Raw genomic sequence first — 14690 nt, 5'->3', positions numbered from 1 at the left:
ACAGCTTATAGTCAGATAGGAGGAGGGTGTGGCTTCAAATGCTGTGATTGTAGCACTGAATACATATTGAAAAGGCATATATTAATCTGGGTGTCAGAAGTTGCCGACAGTAATCTGGGTGTCAGAAGTTGCCGACAGTAATCTGGGTGTCAGAAGTTGCCAACGGTAACAATATCGGTATTCGGTAATGTGGGGTTACCACCACTGGTACTCAGCTACACAGTAGCCAAGCACCAACTAGGTTTGCTGGTGCTCAGGTATACAATAACTGAATGCTGATGCTCAAACCTAAAAAGAGAAATGTGGAAACAATAATCAGCACTTAGCCAATACCCAAGCACCCATACAGTAGCCGATAACTGCTATCAGCTATACTGTAGCTAAGCGCAGTTGGCTATATAATAGCTGAGCACTGGTACCCAAACAAAGCTCCCTTTAACTCCATAGCTGCATCTTTGCATTGTTGTCATGGTTGCATTTAAAATTGCCACACCCCCTCAGCCATGAACAGATTCAGTGTATTACATGGATGGAGATTTAGAAGCTCATCTCAAGGCCCTCTAAAGCCTTGTTTTACAAAACACATCATGCAGTCAAGGTGGCCACACACGATACAATAAAATGATCTGATTTTATGGCAATTCGCTAAAAACAATTGGATTTCCCCAAAAATCGAAATCTTTTTTTTTTATTTAAACAAGAAATTCGATCGAAATTCTCATTTTTGTTCGCTATAAATCGATCATAAGTGGTGGATCTTTCTGATCAATTTTTATGAAAATTGATTGGTGTAGGATAGAGTTTTCAATCATTGTTTCATCATTGAGGAAAAATTGAGCACACATGTGTGGGACATTGGTCAAATATTTTGAATGTTACAATCAATCAAAAAAAATCATTGTAAACCTTGAATTGAAAAGAAATTTAAAAAAATGTATAGTGTGTGGCCACCTTTACTCTTAGCTGGCACTCTGCAAGTATTAATACAGGATTTCTTCCCAACAAGCCTGGCAAAAGAGGCTATTATCAGGGATAACACATCTAATCTTAATTGCTCAAATGTACCAGAGAGCTTACTTACAAAGTATTTAAATCTGTTGGCACTTATACTACATGGAAATGGTAAAATTGGCCAATCAAGGCTATGTGCCTACGCATCTTTTGAAGAGTCATTTACTAGAAGCAATGAAAGAGGAATGGGTGTTTCTTATCAGAGCAAGGATTCTGATTTTATAGTCACCTTTAGACATGAGGGGATTGTCAAACTGCTCATCCACAAATATCTCAACCTTACACACAATATTTTTTTTTTCTTTGCAGTTGCTTTAAGATTAGAATAACCTACCTTCTTCTAGTTCATCCATGCTTGAGATCTTGTTTATTCCATCAATGGTGTAGATGTAGCGAACACCTTGGGGCAAATTAATGTTGTCAGAGAGAGACCTAGTCAAATCAGCCAGCAGAGCATCAAAACTTCTGAAGCGGTCAGGAGAGACGGCATATACTATTCCCTTGAAGTACCGGTCACCATTACGGTAGAACCGGACCTTTTTGGCTTTCTTTTCATTGGTAAGGGCCTGCAATGTGCGGGTTCTGTAAAAGCTGCAATGGGCGCTGTGCGTGGGACTAGGCAATCCGTTCATCCGAGATGTTTTTGCGTTTCTTGAAGTCTTATCTCTCTCGTCAAAGTGTCCAAAATCGAGCTCCATGTCTTAGTTCCTCTGGAGACCTAGAAAAAGCATTCATGCAGAGATGACAATGTTACTACCATGTCTCGCCCAGAGAAACCAACAAACAGGGCAATCCCTTTGTAACATTAATAATTCCTTTTACATGTTACCAGCACATTCTCATGTTGCTCAGAGATGGTGAATAATTGATACTTGAAAGTGACTGAACTGAAGCATACTGAAATGTAGAGATTGCTAATTGAGGCAAACAGCAGCCTAAACACCTGAGCCCATACTGTGCCAAGAGGGTATATGGACACTGATGACTAATATGGTTAGGGTATTGAAGCAAAGGTGACTTTGTGGCTTCAATAGAATATTATGTGGCTGAAGATAAACTTTAGAAGACAAGAAAACGATTGAGGGCCTGATTGTTCATCTGTCTACAGCCAGTTATTCTTCCCTAGTAGGAAACAAATAGGTGTGATATGACAGCGAAATAAAGAAATAACTAAAGGAACTAAAGAAATCCTGGTGATTTGTGAAAGATGAGGTCTCCTGTGCATGAGAGGCTGTAAACACAGGCAAAAGATCAAAATCAAGGCAGGGAAAAGTGGAACAAAACAGGTGCAAAAGTGGAGAGTAGTTGCTCATAGGGACCAAACTGGATGCTTGCTCTAGGTAAGGCACGATCAAGGCACGCACTGAGCCGCCAGAAACAAAAGTGGGACCGGAGGATCAGTTTGTCCTGGCGCGGGCACAGGGCGGCTGCAGGGGAGGGGGGGCAGAAACAAAAGTGAGACCGGAGGATCAGTTTGTCCCCGCGCGGGCACAGGGTGGCTGCAGGGGAGGGGGGGTAGAAACCAAAGTGGGACCGGAGAATCAGTTTGTCTCGGCGCGGGCACAGGGTGGCTGCAGGGGAGGGGGGGCAGAAACAAAAGTGAGACCGGAGGATCAGTTTGTCCCGGCGCGGGCACAGGGTGGCTGCAGGGGAGGGGGGGGCTTGGAGGCAGAAGCCCCAGATAGATTAAACTGCCATTTTTTTAGTTAGTTCAGGTTTCCTTTAATGCCTGGAATATACAGAGCTGAAGTAAAGGAACTGCCTTTTTCTTAGCAATAGTGGAGTTTAATTTTAAAAGTGAATGTAACCATCTGTGTGAGGCTGTCAAATATCTACAGATTAACTACCGTATTTTTCGGGCTATAAGACGCACTTTTTCTCCCCCAAAAGTGTGTGTGGGGGGGGGGAAGTCAGTGCGTCTTATAGTCCGAATGTACCACCAGCGCCTATGTTTTTCCTCTGTCCCTCTGTGTCTGACAGTGACCATCATCCCTGTGCGTAGTTTCCCACCCATGTGTGCAGTGTCCCACGCCCCCCTGTGTAAATTGCCCCGTTTCCCTGTCCTTGCGTCTGATGTGCCCCCGCCTTTGAGTTCCCCTTGTGGCTGGTGTCCCCAATCTGATGTCCCCGTGTCCGGTGTGTCCCCACATCTGAGCTCCCCCTGTGTGCGGTGTCCCCAATCGGATGTCCCTGTGTCCGGTGTGTCCCCGCATCTGAGTTCCCCGTGTCCGGTGTCCCCAATCTGATGTCCCCGTGTCCGGTGTGTCCCCGCATCTGAGTTCCCCCTGTGTCCGGTGTTCCCGATCTGATGTCACCGTGTCCGGTGTCCCTGCAGCTGATGTCCCCATCCCTAAGTTTGCTGTCCCCCGTGTACAGCATACCATGTTTTCCCTGACTCCTCAATCCGCAGCGAGCAGCTCCAATGATGGACGTAGCCAGCGACCAATCAGGCAGGGGGCGCTGCCCTAGACCGCCAATTGCAGCGCTCACTTCTCCTACCTGCTTCTTTTTACAGGGCCCAGTAGTCCCGCAGGCGGGATCATTCGGGCCAATCGTACTACAATGTGGGCGGAGCTTTACCCGAGGCCTGTATTGGGCTGTCACAGCACGGCTTTCCATCGCGCAGATTTAGCGTGTATCCTGCTGCTAAGCACTGCCACGCTGTATTTCTGGGCTGCACGTGGTGGGTAGAGGCAGATGGCGAATTGACTGCAGTACAAGCGTCAAGTTGGACAGAAGCAAGAAGGTCAGTCTCTGCAGAATAGCAGACAAAGCCATTGATCTCACCCTCATCAGCACCTTGGGTGCTGTTAAAAGCCATCAGAAGCAGTAAGCTTTGTAATTGGCAGTCTGGGGTGCGCCCCCACCTGATTGGTCGAGAGCTGCTTTTTTATTAGCTTGAGGAATCGGGGGAGAAGCTATGGTATACAGGACAAAGGGGAACACTAAATGCAAGGATGGGGACACAGTACACATGCACAGGACATGGGGACACCACACACAGGCATGTGATGCAGGGGTACACCACACACATTGATGGGACACAGGGGGACACTGCAAACAGGGACTGGGACATGGGGGACACTGCACACATGGATGGGACACAGTACACATGGGTGGGACACAGGGGGGCACAACACTCATGGGCGGGACACAGGGGGACACCACACACATGGATGGGACACTGCACACATGGATGGGACACGGGGGCACCGCACACAGGGATAGGGCATAGGGGGGCACTGCACACAGGAATAGGGCATAGGGGGACACTGCACACAGGGATAGGGGACACTGCACACAAGAATGGGACACAAAGGGAAACCGCACACAGGGATGGGACACAGGGGGACAAGGGGGCAGAGGAGGACACATGAGGCACAAGGGAAACATAATTGGGGGGGTCCCTAAGACGTCCCTGCACTATGGACGCACCAGGTTTAGTGTTTTTCTTTTTTTGCCTGGTTTTTGTCCTCTAAACTTAGGTGCGTCTTATAGTCCGGAGCGTCTTATAGTCCGAAAAATACGGTAAATGAAAGAATGTTGTTATTATTATTTAGCAAGAAGGGTCATTCATACATGGATTATGGAGATGTGTATTATGCACAGTGCACACACCCCTACTAATCCTAATCTATTCTTCATAAAGGTTGCCATCAGCTTTGCCCTTAGCGATGGTGGTTTAGCAACCATTATTTCATTACTTCCAATTGAAAAAGATTGGGGAGAAACAATCTTACCACCTCAAACTGGCTGGATATTGTACTGCTTAAGGGCTCTGCCTCTCTGGCTCTTCCTGGTCAGTAAGTCAGCCCCTGTTCAGGGCAAGACTCCCTAACACTGCTACTGCCTATGGAGCATGTCCTAGTGGCTGGCACTTTGAGTCTGCCAGGAGAAAAGCGCAATATACATTGGGTGCAGTTCTCTTTTAAACTTCTAATGGCTGTATTTTACTGTTCAACATTTTCAAAGTGGTAAAATTTCTATGGATATTTTGCTGCTGAAGTGGTTATCCTCTAGTTTCTACTAACTCTGACTCATGGCAGCCCATTATAATCTTATTATACTCAGCACATATACTAAAGGCTATAATGGCATTTAATATGCAACAGACTTGGCATTCTATAGATCAATTAAAGTAAAAATCCACCTTTGTTGAGAAAACATTATTTGCTTCTGTTCAGCTGGACACATTGCTGGGATTAATACCACAGCTAATAACACACTGTGTCCCTTTATTTGATTCTGAGACACAATCACCCAGACCTGGCATGATCCTAACACAGTCTGGCACCTTAACGTGGCCCTGAAGTGAATAAAAGGTCCCCTAGGGGGCACTTACCTTGGGAGGGGAAAGCCCACCCCTTCAGCCCTGCTCCAGCGGTGGGACCACCCTCCCCCTAAACTCCAGTCCAGAAAATTGTAAAATTTAGAATACATGTAAATACATACAAATAAAAAGTACATTTCTTTCGGAGTAAAATGAACCACAAATTACTTTTCTCCTATGTTGCTGTCACTTACAGTAGGTAGTAGACATCTGACAGAACCGACAGGTTTTGGGCTAGTCCATCTCTTCATGGGAGATTCTCAGGGTTTTCTTTATTTTCAAAAGCACTTAGTGAATGGCAGTTGGTCCGTCCAACTGCCAAAAAAGTGTGCAGCGAGCAGGGAGGCTGGTCAGCATCTTTGTATAAATCCTTTTCAGGGAGTGCCTTTATAAAGAATACTGTAAAAGGCCATGCTGAGAATCCCCTATGGAGAGATGGACTAGCCCAAAACCAGTCGGTTGTGTCAGATTTCTATTACCTAGTGTAAGTGACACAACATAGGAGAAAAGTAATGTATGGCTCATTGTAATCCAAAAGAAACATACTTCTTATTTGTAAGTGTTTGAATATATTTTAAATTTTACAATTTTTCGCGATAGTGGTCCCTTAAGTATAAATTCCGAATGAAAAAAAAAAATAAGTGTTGTTTGTGCTTTTTAAGTTTTCTTTTTTTAAATTGATGTCTTGCTGCAAACTGTAAAGCTAATTTGGTTGAATAACATTATATCGCAAAACACATTTGTTCATTGACATATGGTTAAAGCAAATTCTTAGCAAGAGTAGAATTTCACTTTAAATATTTTAAAGTAACATTTTGAAAACTAGGATTTAATTGGGCAGATTTAAATATTGGACATTTCTAGTGAGGACTGAGGAACAATGATCTTCATAGTCTTAGTATTAGTTTGGCATCATGTATGTTGTAGACAGGCCCTGTTGCGTGTTGGGAGACGAGTGAACATGTGACAGATCAGACACACCCACTTTCCCTCTATCACACTGACAGCTGACAGCATGTGTTAACTGCTGACAATGAAATGTATGCATGCCAAGTGTCTGTGTCATCGGGCTAGACAGACAGAAGACTAAATAAAAAACATAGTAAAATGTAATGATACCAGTCTTCCATAAATCCTATTAAAACGGCTGAGCTAACATAGACAAATAGATACAACTGAAACAGATATACTCATTGTCTACTGACATCATAGGCAGAAATAAAAGACTACAGTGCCGCTAATGCGTTATGTGGTCTAAGAGACGACGCCACAGCTGGTGTGATCACCCTGTTCTCCTATTAAGCATTGTCAGCAATGACACAACATGATTACAGTGATCACATTTTTCCTAAGCATTTACTACCATACTACATTGTTTTAAAATTGATCTCTAACAATGGATCTGACTAAAGCATTTTCTCAGCATTTCCCATGACTCATGATAGCAAATGCATTTTATTCTTTCACCAGCCACCACATTTCCGAAAATATAAAAGACACTCCTCGTCCATGTGGCATGATGTCATCCATTAGATTCTGCCGCAGCCTGAGCCCACACAAAAGAACCCGTTGCCATGGTTGAGGGATGCAACAAGAAAGGCAATTATCACATGGCAGGCTCTGCCAGTACTATGACTGCAGGCAAAGCTGCCAGCCTAGGCTTCGTGTGAGAGAGGACTTCCAAATAGGATTAAAGGGCCTGTCTAAGCTGAACATGACTATTTAAAAATGAAGATTATGTAACTGCATGGGTAATTTCAGAAGAAAAAAAATACTGATCCAGCTATAAAAAGAATGCGTGTGGCAGGGATTTTCAGTGAAGAATATTTCAGATAAATTTAGACACATTCAAATATTTTTTTTTCTTCCAATCCCAAAACTCTGTGGTGCATTTGTTTCATTCACCCAGTGAGCTCTCCTTCTCCGTCCAAGGACCAGACACTTTGTGGCAGTCAGAGGGGTAACTAGGAGGATGTACAGGTATCCTGCATACTGCTAAATAAGAAGCAGCTCCCAGTTGTCAGGGTCACACTATACTCTGGACCCATTACTTAGCACAGCATGCAGCATCCTCAGTTGCTAGGCAATTGAGGTTTCTGCATCAGGTCAACGCAGCATCACTGTGTTAGGTGTTAGTGCCGCCCATCTTATAAAAGGGGAAACATTGACCCCATTCACAGGCTTCTGTGAAGAATAAAGGAGATAGGAGGAGGATTTCCTGTCTAACCTACTGCAAGGCAGGTGCATACATAGTACACATCTCCCGCAACACCAACTATGCTCAATGTTGAGAACATCCCAGACTACACTTTCTTCAGACTGGAAAGCAGTGATAGTAAGTTCCTGTTCAATCAGGTGGTGCTGCTTTAATCTGGCTGCTAATGATAAATAATAAACATTTATTAGTTTTGCACTGGCTTATAGATTTTCCTCTATAATTCTATCTTCCTTATTTAGGGTGGCCATACACAATACAACACAATTGTTCAATGTTTACAATTGTTTGATAACATGATCGAGTTTATTGACTGATCAAATGAATATTTTCTTTCAGTGGACAAATCGATTTTGAAGATAATTTACCGTAATAGAATGTATGATTGGGCATGGTGGAAATTTCTATTTGACTGGTCTATAAAATTGAAATTAAACTGAGTATGGACACCTTCAAGTAATGTTATTTACATTTTATGAGGTTGATAATATGGTTGCCATGGAATCCTCATTTCTTTGTCCACTGTGAGTGACCACATGAGCACATCACTAAAAGTCCACATTCCCTTTAACACTTCGGGAAATACTAACCTTTTGTGGTAAACCGATTTAAATCAGGACTGACACTTCCATAGAGGCAAAACAGGGAAATACCCTGGGCCCTAGAGACTTTAGAGGCCCGAAGTCTCCTCCCTTATAAAATGTCATTATTGGAGTGCTGAGACGGGGAGGCAAAGGCTGTCTAATACTGTGTGTTATATATGGAGCACAAATGCCACCTAATCCTGCCATCTGGGAAGTTGTAGACAAAGTTATCCTAATAGGAGAACTCATGGAGAAGCATGTGATTAGTTTGATCAGCTAATAGATTTGTAAGGTTCTGATTTGCTGTGATGACTTCCTGTTTTATCATATAATCAGCAAATTGGAACTGTACAAATCTATCAGCTGCTTAAACTGATCACATGCTTCACCATAAATTCTCCTAAGCATTGCAAACCCTATACCACTATATATGGGAGAAGGAGGGGGTTGTTAATTTTTGCCCAGAGCCCCACTTCATCTCAAACTGGTTCTTCCCTGACGCACACACAATACAGCTCAGTTTTTCACTGGCTTGAAACCAGTAATATAAAAGATTTTACACATATCGGAACTCAGGATACACTATCAGAAAAACACACAACAATCAGAAGTAGCTAATGTGGGTTAGGCCTTTCCTGGCTTCCATTAAGAATAACAATTAAAGATTGCTAAACTTGGCCACCGCGTATTGGCTGGAATAGTGTACTAAAAATACAGTTTATGATGGTCTATTTGTGATAACAGCATCCAACACAATTTCTGTTGCCTATATCCTAGGTTCCCGGCATGTGGTACGTTTCCCTAGGAGTACATATTGAGTACACCTAACAAATGTATATGTCAAGAGCTACCATCTGTCATAAAGGGGTATGTGCTACAAGGAGTTATGTACTACTTTTTAGGAGTTATGTACCATGCTACCATATGTTAAATGTCCCCAAATGAAGGTCAAAATGATGTAATAAAGACATAATTGGAGCACTAAGGGAAACCAAATTGGCTTCGATACCAACCACCACCACCCCCTCCCCATTTGAGCATATATAATAATAAATATGTCTGTTCATGTCTATCCATAGCAGCCTGCAGAGGCCAGTATGACCCAGTAATTCACAACTGAGGTAAAGGGAACTTAAGGTCAGAGTGATATGGTGGCTGCCATATTGATCTCCTTTTAAAAAAAGCAGGTTACCTGGCTGACCTCTTAATTTTGCAGCCTAAGACCCTGAACAAGCATGCAGATGAGATGTTCTGACTCAAGTCTGCCTAGATTAGCCCCATGTTTCAGGTGTATGATTCAGACCCTACTGATGCCATTTAGATCAACAGGACTGCAAGTCAACTGGTATAGTTTAAAAGGAAATCAATATGGCAACCTCCAATAATTCTTGCCTCACATTCCCTTTAAGCCGGTGGGAGCAGCTATATTTAAATCCAGCACCACTTAATTTTGGCACCAGCTCCCACTGATAATTAACACTATCGTTATGCTGTAATTACTGATACTTGGCTTTTTGGCAGCCCTTTCATCTGTATTTCACTTCTTGTCCCCTATCGTTTGGCTGTCCCTAACCAATCTCCCTCTATTATTATATAGGCAAGCAACAGCTTTTGACTACAATGTGTGCATTAGGTGCTGACGATAGCCTGGTCAAGTGCCAACACCTCAATCATACAAGGCACCCACATTTACTGACTGATTTAGGAAAACCTGATTAAAATATCTGTTACAAGACTTGGCAACAGAACCAAGCACATGGTGGATAAAATATTTAAAGGACCACAGTGGTGAAAATTTGAACATCTCTATTCAAAATAAAATTAATTTTGTGTCAAAAAACCACAAAAACCTAAAAACCTCTAAAATGCCATTTTTCCAAAGCTGATACATGCATCCACCTTAAAACTAATTCACTTTTTGGCTGACAAGTGACTGATAAGTTACAGCTGACAAGTCAACATCTGTTTGACAAAAAGTTGATGGCTTGTCAGTTCATAGAGATAGAGACCTTTTCTACTATATCAGTTGCTGTCAGTTATAACTGAAAAGACAACTGGTGGGCAAGGTAATGCCCATGTTTCCCTATGACTTTACATCATGCACATCTTAACTGAAAGCTTTTTCACAATGCACTGCTATGGAAAGTTAAAATGCATCAGTTTTTCAGTGTATAGTGTAAGAGATGCTTAAGGGAGGTGAGGAATCCATGTTATGCTGTCAGACAGAGATATGCCAGACTTCAAAAAGTGGCATTTCTGATTATTTCTTTTTGACACAAATATGCAATTAACTTTTTCACCTGAGTTATCTCCTAGGAGATCATTTTCATCTTCTCTTTAACCACTTCCACACCATGAAATTGTGTGCTGATCTGTGCTGCGTGGGCTCTCCAGCCCACAACACAGATCAGCTAGCAGCCAGGGCGATCAGACTTCCCCCCTTTTTTCCCCACTAGGGGGATGTCCTGCTGGGGGGGTCTGATCGCCGCCGGCTGCTTGCGCTTGCGGGGGGGGGGGCTCTTCAAAGCCCCCCTCCGCAGCGCTTCCTGGCCTCCTTCCCCTTCCCTCCCTCTCCCTCCCCCTGTGAGCGGCGCAGGACGGATTTCCGTCCTGCGCCTGATGGGATAGGCTTTAGCCTATCAGATGCCGGTGATCCCCGGCCAATCAGAGGCCGGGGATCACCGATCTCCTCTACGGCGCTGCTGCGCAGCAGCGCCGTATACATGTAAACACCGGGGAAGATCTTCCCCGTGTGTTTACATTTACCCTGCGAGCCGCCGATCGGCTCGCAGGGTGTTCACGGAGACACCCTCCGTGAGCTGACATTGAACGGCCGCTCATACGAGCGGCCGTTTCCATGGTATACACTTCAGGATTCAGGGGCGTATATATACGCACCGAGAATCCGGAAGTGGTTAAACTAACTTTTCAGCATTTTACAATTGAAAAAGTGCCCGAAAGTTGGTGAAAAAGTGCTACCACATTTATTTTGATTATTTTCTTGCTTGCTGGTGGCTCAAAAGGTATTTTATGACAAGTTGTGTAAATATCACCTAGGAGAAAACTCAGGAGAAAAAGTGAATTCCATATGGGCCAAAGTATGTTGAGGACTTACTATTACATAATGAATGTATGGGTATCAAAATGAAAAAACAACAACAACAAAAAAAAACAACAACACTACAGTGGCCCTTTAACCTTTTTGGGACCATGTGCATGAGATCCTACGCCGCACTTGTGGCTGTTCTAGCCTGATGCGGCGTAGGATCTACGCCGGCCCGCAATTTCCGCTCCCGACGCGATCGTGCGCACCCGGAGGGGGAGATTAAGCTGTCATATGACAGCCGACATCTCCCCCGAGTGATCAGCAGCCATCGCGTATGGCTGCTGATCACACGATCACTACGATCGCCGTCGGATCGTAGTGATCTGTTTGACAGCTGCGGCGGCAGGGGGGGAAAGAAGAGGATCCACTCACCTCCCTGCCGTTCCAGCGACGATCGGCGCCCCCCTCCGCTCTGGCCGGCATCTCCGCTTCATCTGACGTCAGCGCCGGGTCCCGGCTTGATGACGTCATCAAGCCGCGACCCGGAACTGCTCGTCAGACAGAACGGAGATGCCGGCCGGAGAAGAGGGTCCCGTGCGGCTCATCGCTGGAGCCTGGAAGGTAAGTGAAGGCTGCTGGCAGAAGGGGGGGCCCAGGCCACCAAGGAGGGACACAATGCCAGGCAGCCACACACGGGATCCGGCCGCCTGACCCCCCCAAACGTGCGCACCCCCTTCCCGCGCAAAATGCCTGGTCCTTAAGGGGGGGTAGGTGGCCGGTCCCGAAAAGGTTAAAGCAGAACTCACTTGCAGTAAAAATTGAGCATCAAAATGAGCTGTGGAAGAAGACTCCTAAGCTGTTGAAGTAATGTACAACGTTTTAGAGTTCACTTAGTTCCATCCCTTCCATCTTCTGTGCTTACAGGTTCATTAATGTGATGTACCTCCCAACTTTTTAAAAACGAGAGATGGACACCTCTCAGAGAAACAATATTTTAGCTAGGTACACGCCCCCTGCCACACTTCCACTTAGGACAGGCATGTCCAGAGTCCGGCAAGGGGGCCAGATGCTGGCCCACCAAGCCTTTTCTGGTAGCCCCCAAAGTTCTCTACAGTTGTTAATTCCATGCGGCTTACAGGCCGTAGCTGTGGTGTGGTGTGGCATGCAGGGGCCACCTTGTGTTTCTGCTCTGCCTCCCCTTTGCTTGCCTGTAGGTAATCAGCCACCACTGAGCAGAACTGATGAATAACTGGCAGGACTGGACTGGAAATGTACAGATTTATAGAAACACATGCAAAACTGATGCCAACTGTCAAAAACTGACAGGACAGGACTGGACACCTTTTTATGTGTGAACCAAGCAGGCAAGCCTAAGGTCTAATCTATGCCCATTCAGCTGTTTGCCACGCATTATAAACAATATGCTCCAAATGATGTAGCCAGATACACAAATATGAGTAGCACATGCCCACACATCAGCGTACAGAAATAACACCCCCTCATAAAATACATGTATTCTGTGTTAAACTAACCATACGATGTGTAAACTAAAATGACCCATAAAATGCTACCCCAATAAAATCTGCTATCAGACTACATGTCACCAAATAACAAAGGATTATTGATCAGTAGCTAGACAAGCTAAGCGTCGCCCACATGTTCACTCTCACGCCCACAGCATCTAAAAATACCTCTTTGGATAAGCCAGACACATTTAAAGAAATGATTTCATTGTGCCAGAAAATGCCACACAACAGCAGGTCAGTATGAAAACACCAGTTCTGAAAATCATCACCTTTATCATATGCCTGTGAATAAGCCCTGTGTATTGTTCCAGGGCTGCATGTCTGAATTTCATTAGAGAGAGGACTCTTCCATCCATTCAGAGCAGCATGCTGCAGAGGATGGGTGGAACAGGAGAAAATAGTAATATATTTCTAGAACACATCCGCATCCTACGGAGCATGGAGTGGGCAACGAGGGGTTAGCTCCATGACAACTGGCCTCTCCCATTTCTCTACATTCTGCATGTTGTATAGTATATAGAAGCATATATCCATATCAGCATTATTCAGTGCCTGCAGTCCTGTGCTAGGGATGTTCTATTACAATACTAATATAGCAGCATTAACAAAAGCAGTCCACACCTCCTCGTGTAATGCCTTCCACATTGCCTGAATCTATGCAAATCTCCAAGATAAAAGGATCTGTACCTGCTTTCATGTCCAATTCCCTTTCCCTATGACACGCGGATTTTATTCGCATTCGTTTGCGTTTTCCAGGTGCTTTCTTTCAGAGTAGCTAAAGTCAATGCGGTGTGCAAATTAAGACTGCAAGATATCCTATTTTCATGCATGCGAAAATGCAAATGCAATTTTTCCATTTTTAAACAAGTGCCAATCTCCATTGATTTTAATTGCATGTGCAGCGAATGCGTTTTCGCAAATTTGAACACAATTTTTGATAAGTGTGACGTTTTCCTTAATACGTTAATGTAGACCAGTCCCTTGCGGTTTACTTACTTGAGCCATTATCCTGCTTTGTTAAATCATAAAACACCACACTCCTGTTCATACATGCATTTGTATTGTATATTGCATAATACGTGAAACAACAGATCTAACATCATTGCAATATCAATAGTTAATATATTAGAAAAAAAAAACACATTGCACATGAACCACCATCAGAATACAGATACTGATCCCCATTGATTTGCATGTATCCATCGAACCCTCTGTTACCCTAACAACCAGTATGAGATTTGCAGCACAGCAGCAGCACTGCCTGTCTGTCACCTGTGACACAGCAGATGACACCTAGTCTCCACCACTCCTAAAATGTCTTATTCCCATTTACTGTGCGACAGAATCCACAATCCATTGAGATGCGGTGAAGCCCAGCCCTGGTATTAGCTTATAGTGTATGGAGCTGCAATCAGTATGGCAATACGTGATTCTCAGCGCCTAACACAAATAAGATGCTCTGATAAAATAGATTCGTATTTCGATGAATGGCAAAGTGTCAGCAAGCACACCGGGCGTTCTATGGGATTGTCCTCTCATCTCTGTAGCGGACTAGCAAGTGGAATTACAAAGAGCACACATTAAAATGCATTACTGGAAAGCAGCTACTCACCGTGCTGCCACTGGTACAAGCTGAGGATGCTGCTGGAATGACGGCTATTCCAATCTGCCTTTGTTATCTGAGCTCCCAGCCAAGGGATTCCTGCCAGGGTGGGCGAGTCTACTCCCAGGTCCTAGTGCCTAAAATCAGACACTCCCACTGCTGTGCTGTAACTCCTTGTCTGATCACTTATGGAAGCACTGAACAGGTTGTGTTCACCTTTTTTATTATAATCATCCTTCAAGAGGAAATGTAGTGAAAATAGCATAATGAATAAAATTGCATTTTTTTCTACAATATTGATTTATAGATTGTTTAGTCATTGCTTGCCAATTGTAAAATCATTCCTCTCCCTGGTATCACTGGTGGTGACCCCTT

At 44.1% G+C, this 14690-nt stretch overlaps 1 protein-coding gene across 4 annotated transcripts in view; it reads right to left on the bottom strand.

Annotated features, from left to right (window-relative positions):
• DCX (doublecortin) overlaps window positions 1-14398 on the bottom strand; it is a 208016-nt gene extending 193618 nt beyond the window's left edge. Inside the window, exons 1-2 of one of the 4 annotated variants that reach the window (XM_068249602.1) lie at window positions 14325-14398; window positions 1346-1729 (exon numbers count right to left, since the gene is read on the bottom strand). In XM_068249602.1, the coding sequence (XP_068105703.1) occupies window positions 1346-1709 (364 nt within the window). In that variant the 5' untranslated portion in view covers window positions 1710-1729; window positions 14325-14398. Of the gene's footprint in view, window positions 1-1345; window positions 1730-5535; window positions 5614-11992; window positions 12310-13984; window positions 14072-14324 lie in introns of those variants that run through there. The other 3 variants (XM_068249603.1, XM_068249601.1, XM_068249604.1) reach the window with 3 other exon arrangements.
• Window positions 14399-14690: the final 292 nt, after the last annotated feature.

The sequence above is a fragment of the Hyperolius riggenbachi genome, chromosome 8 (assembly GCF_040937935.1).
Source record: "Hyperolius riggenbachi isolate aHypRig1 chromosome 8, aHypRig1.pri, whole genome shotgun sequence".
NCBI lineage: Eukaryota > Metazoa > Chordata > Amphibia > Anura > Hyperoliidae > Hyperolius > Hyperolius riggenbachi.
This window is presented reverse-complemented; position numbering and strand designations above follow the sequence as displayed.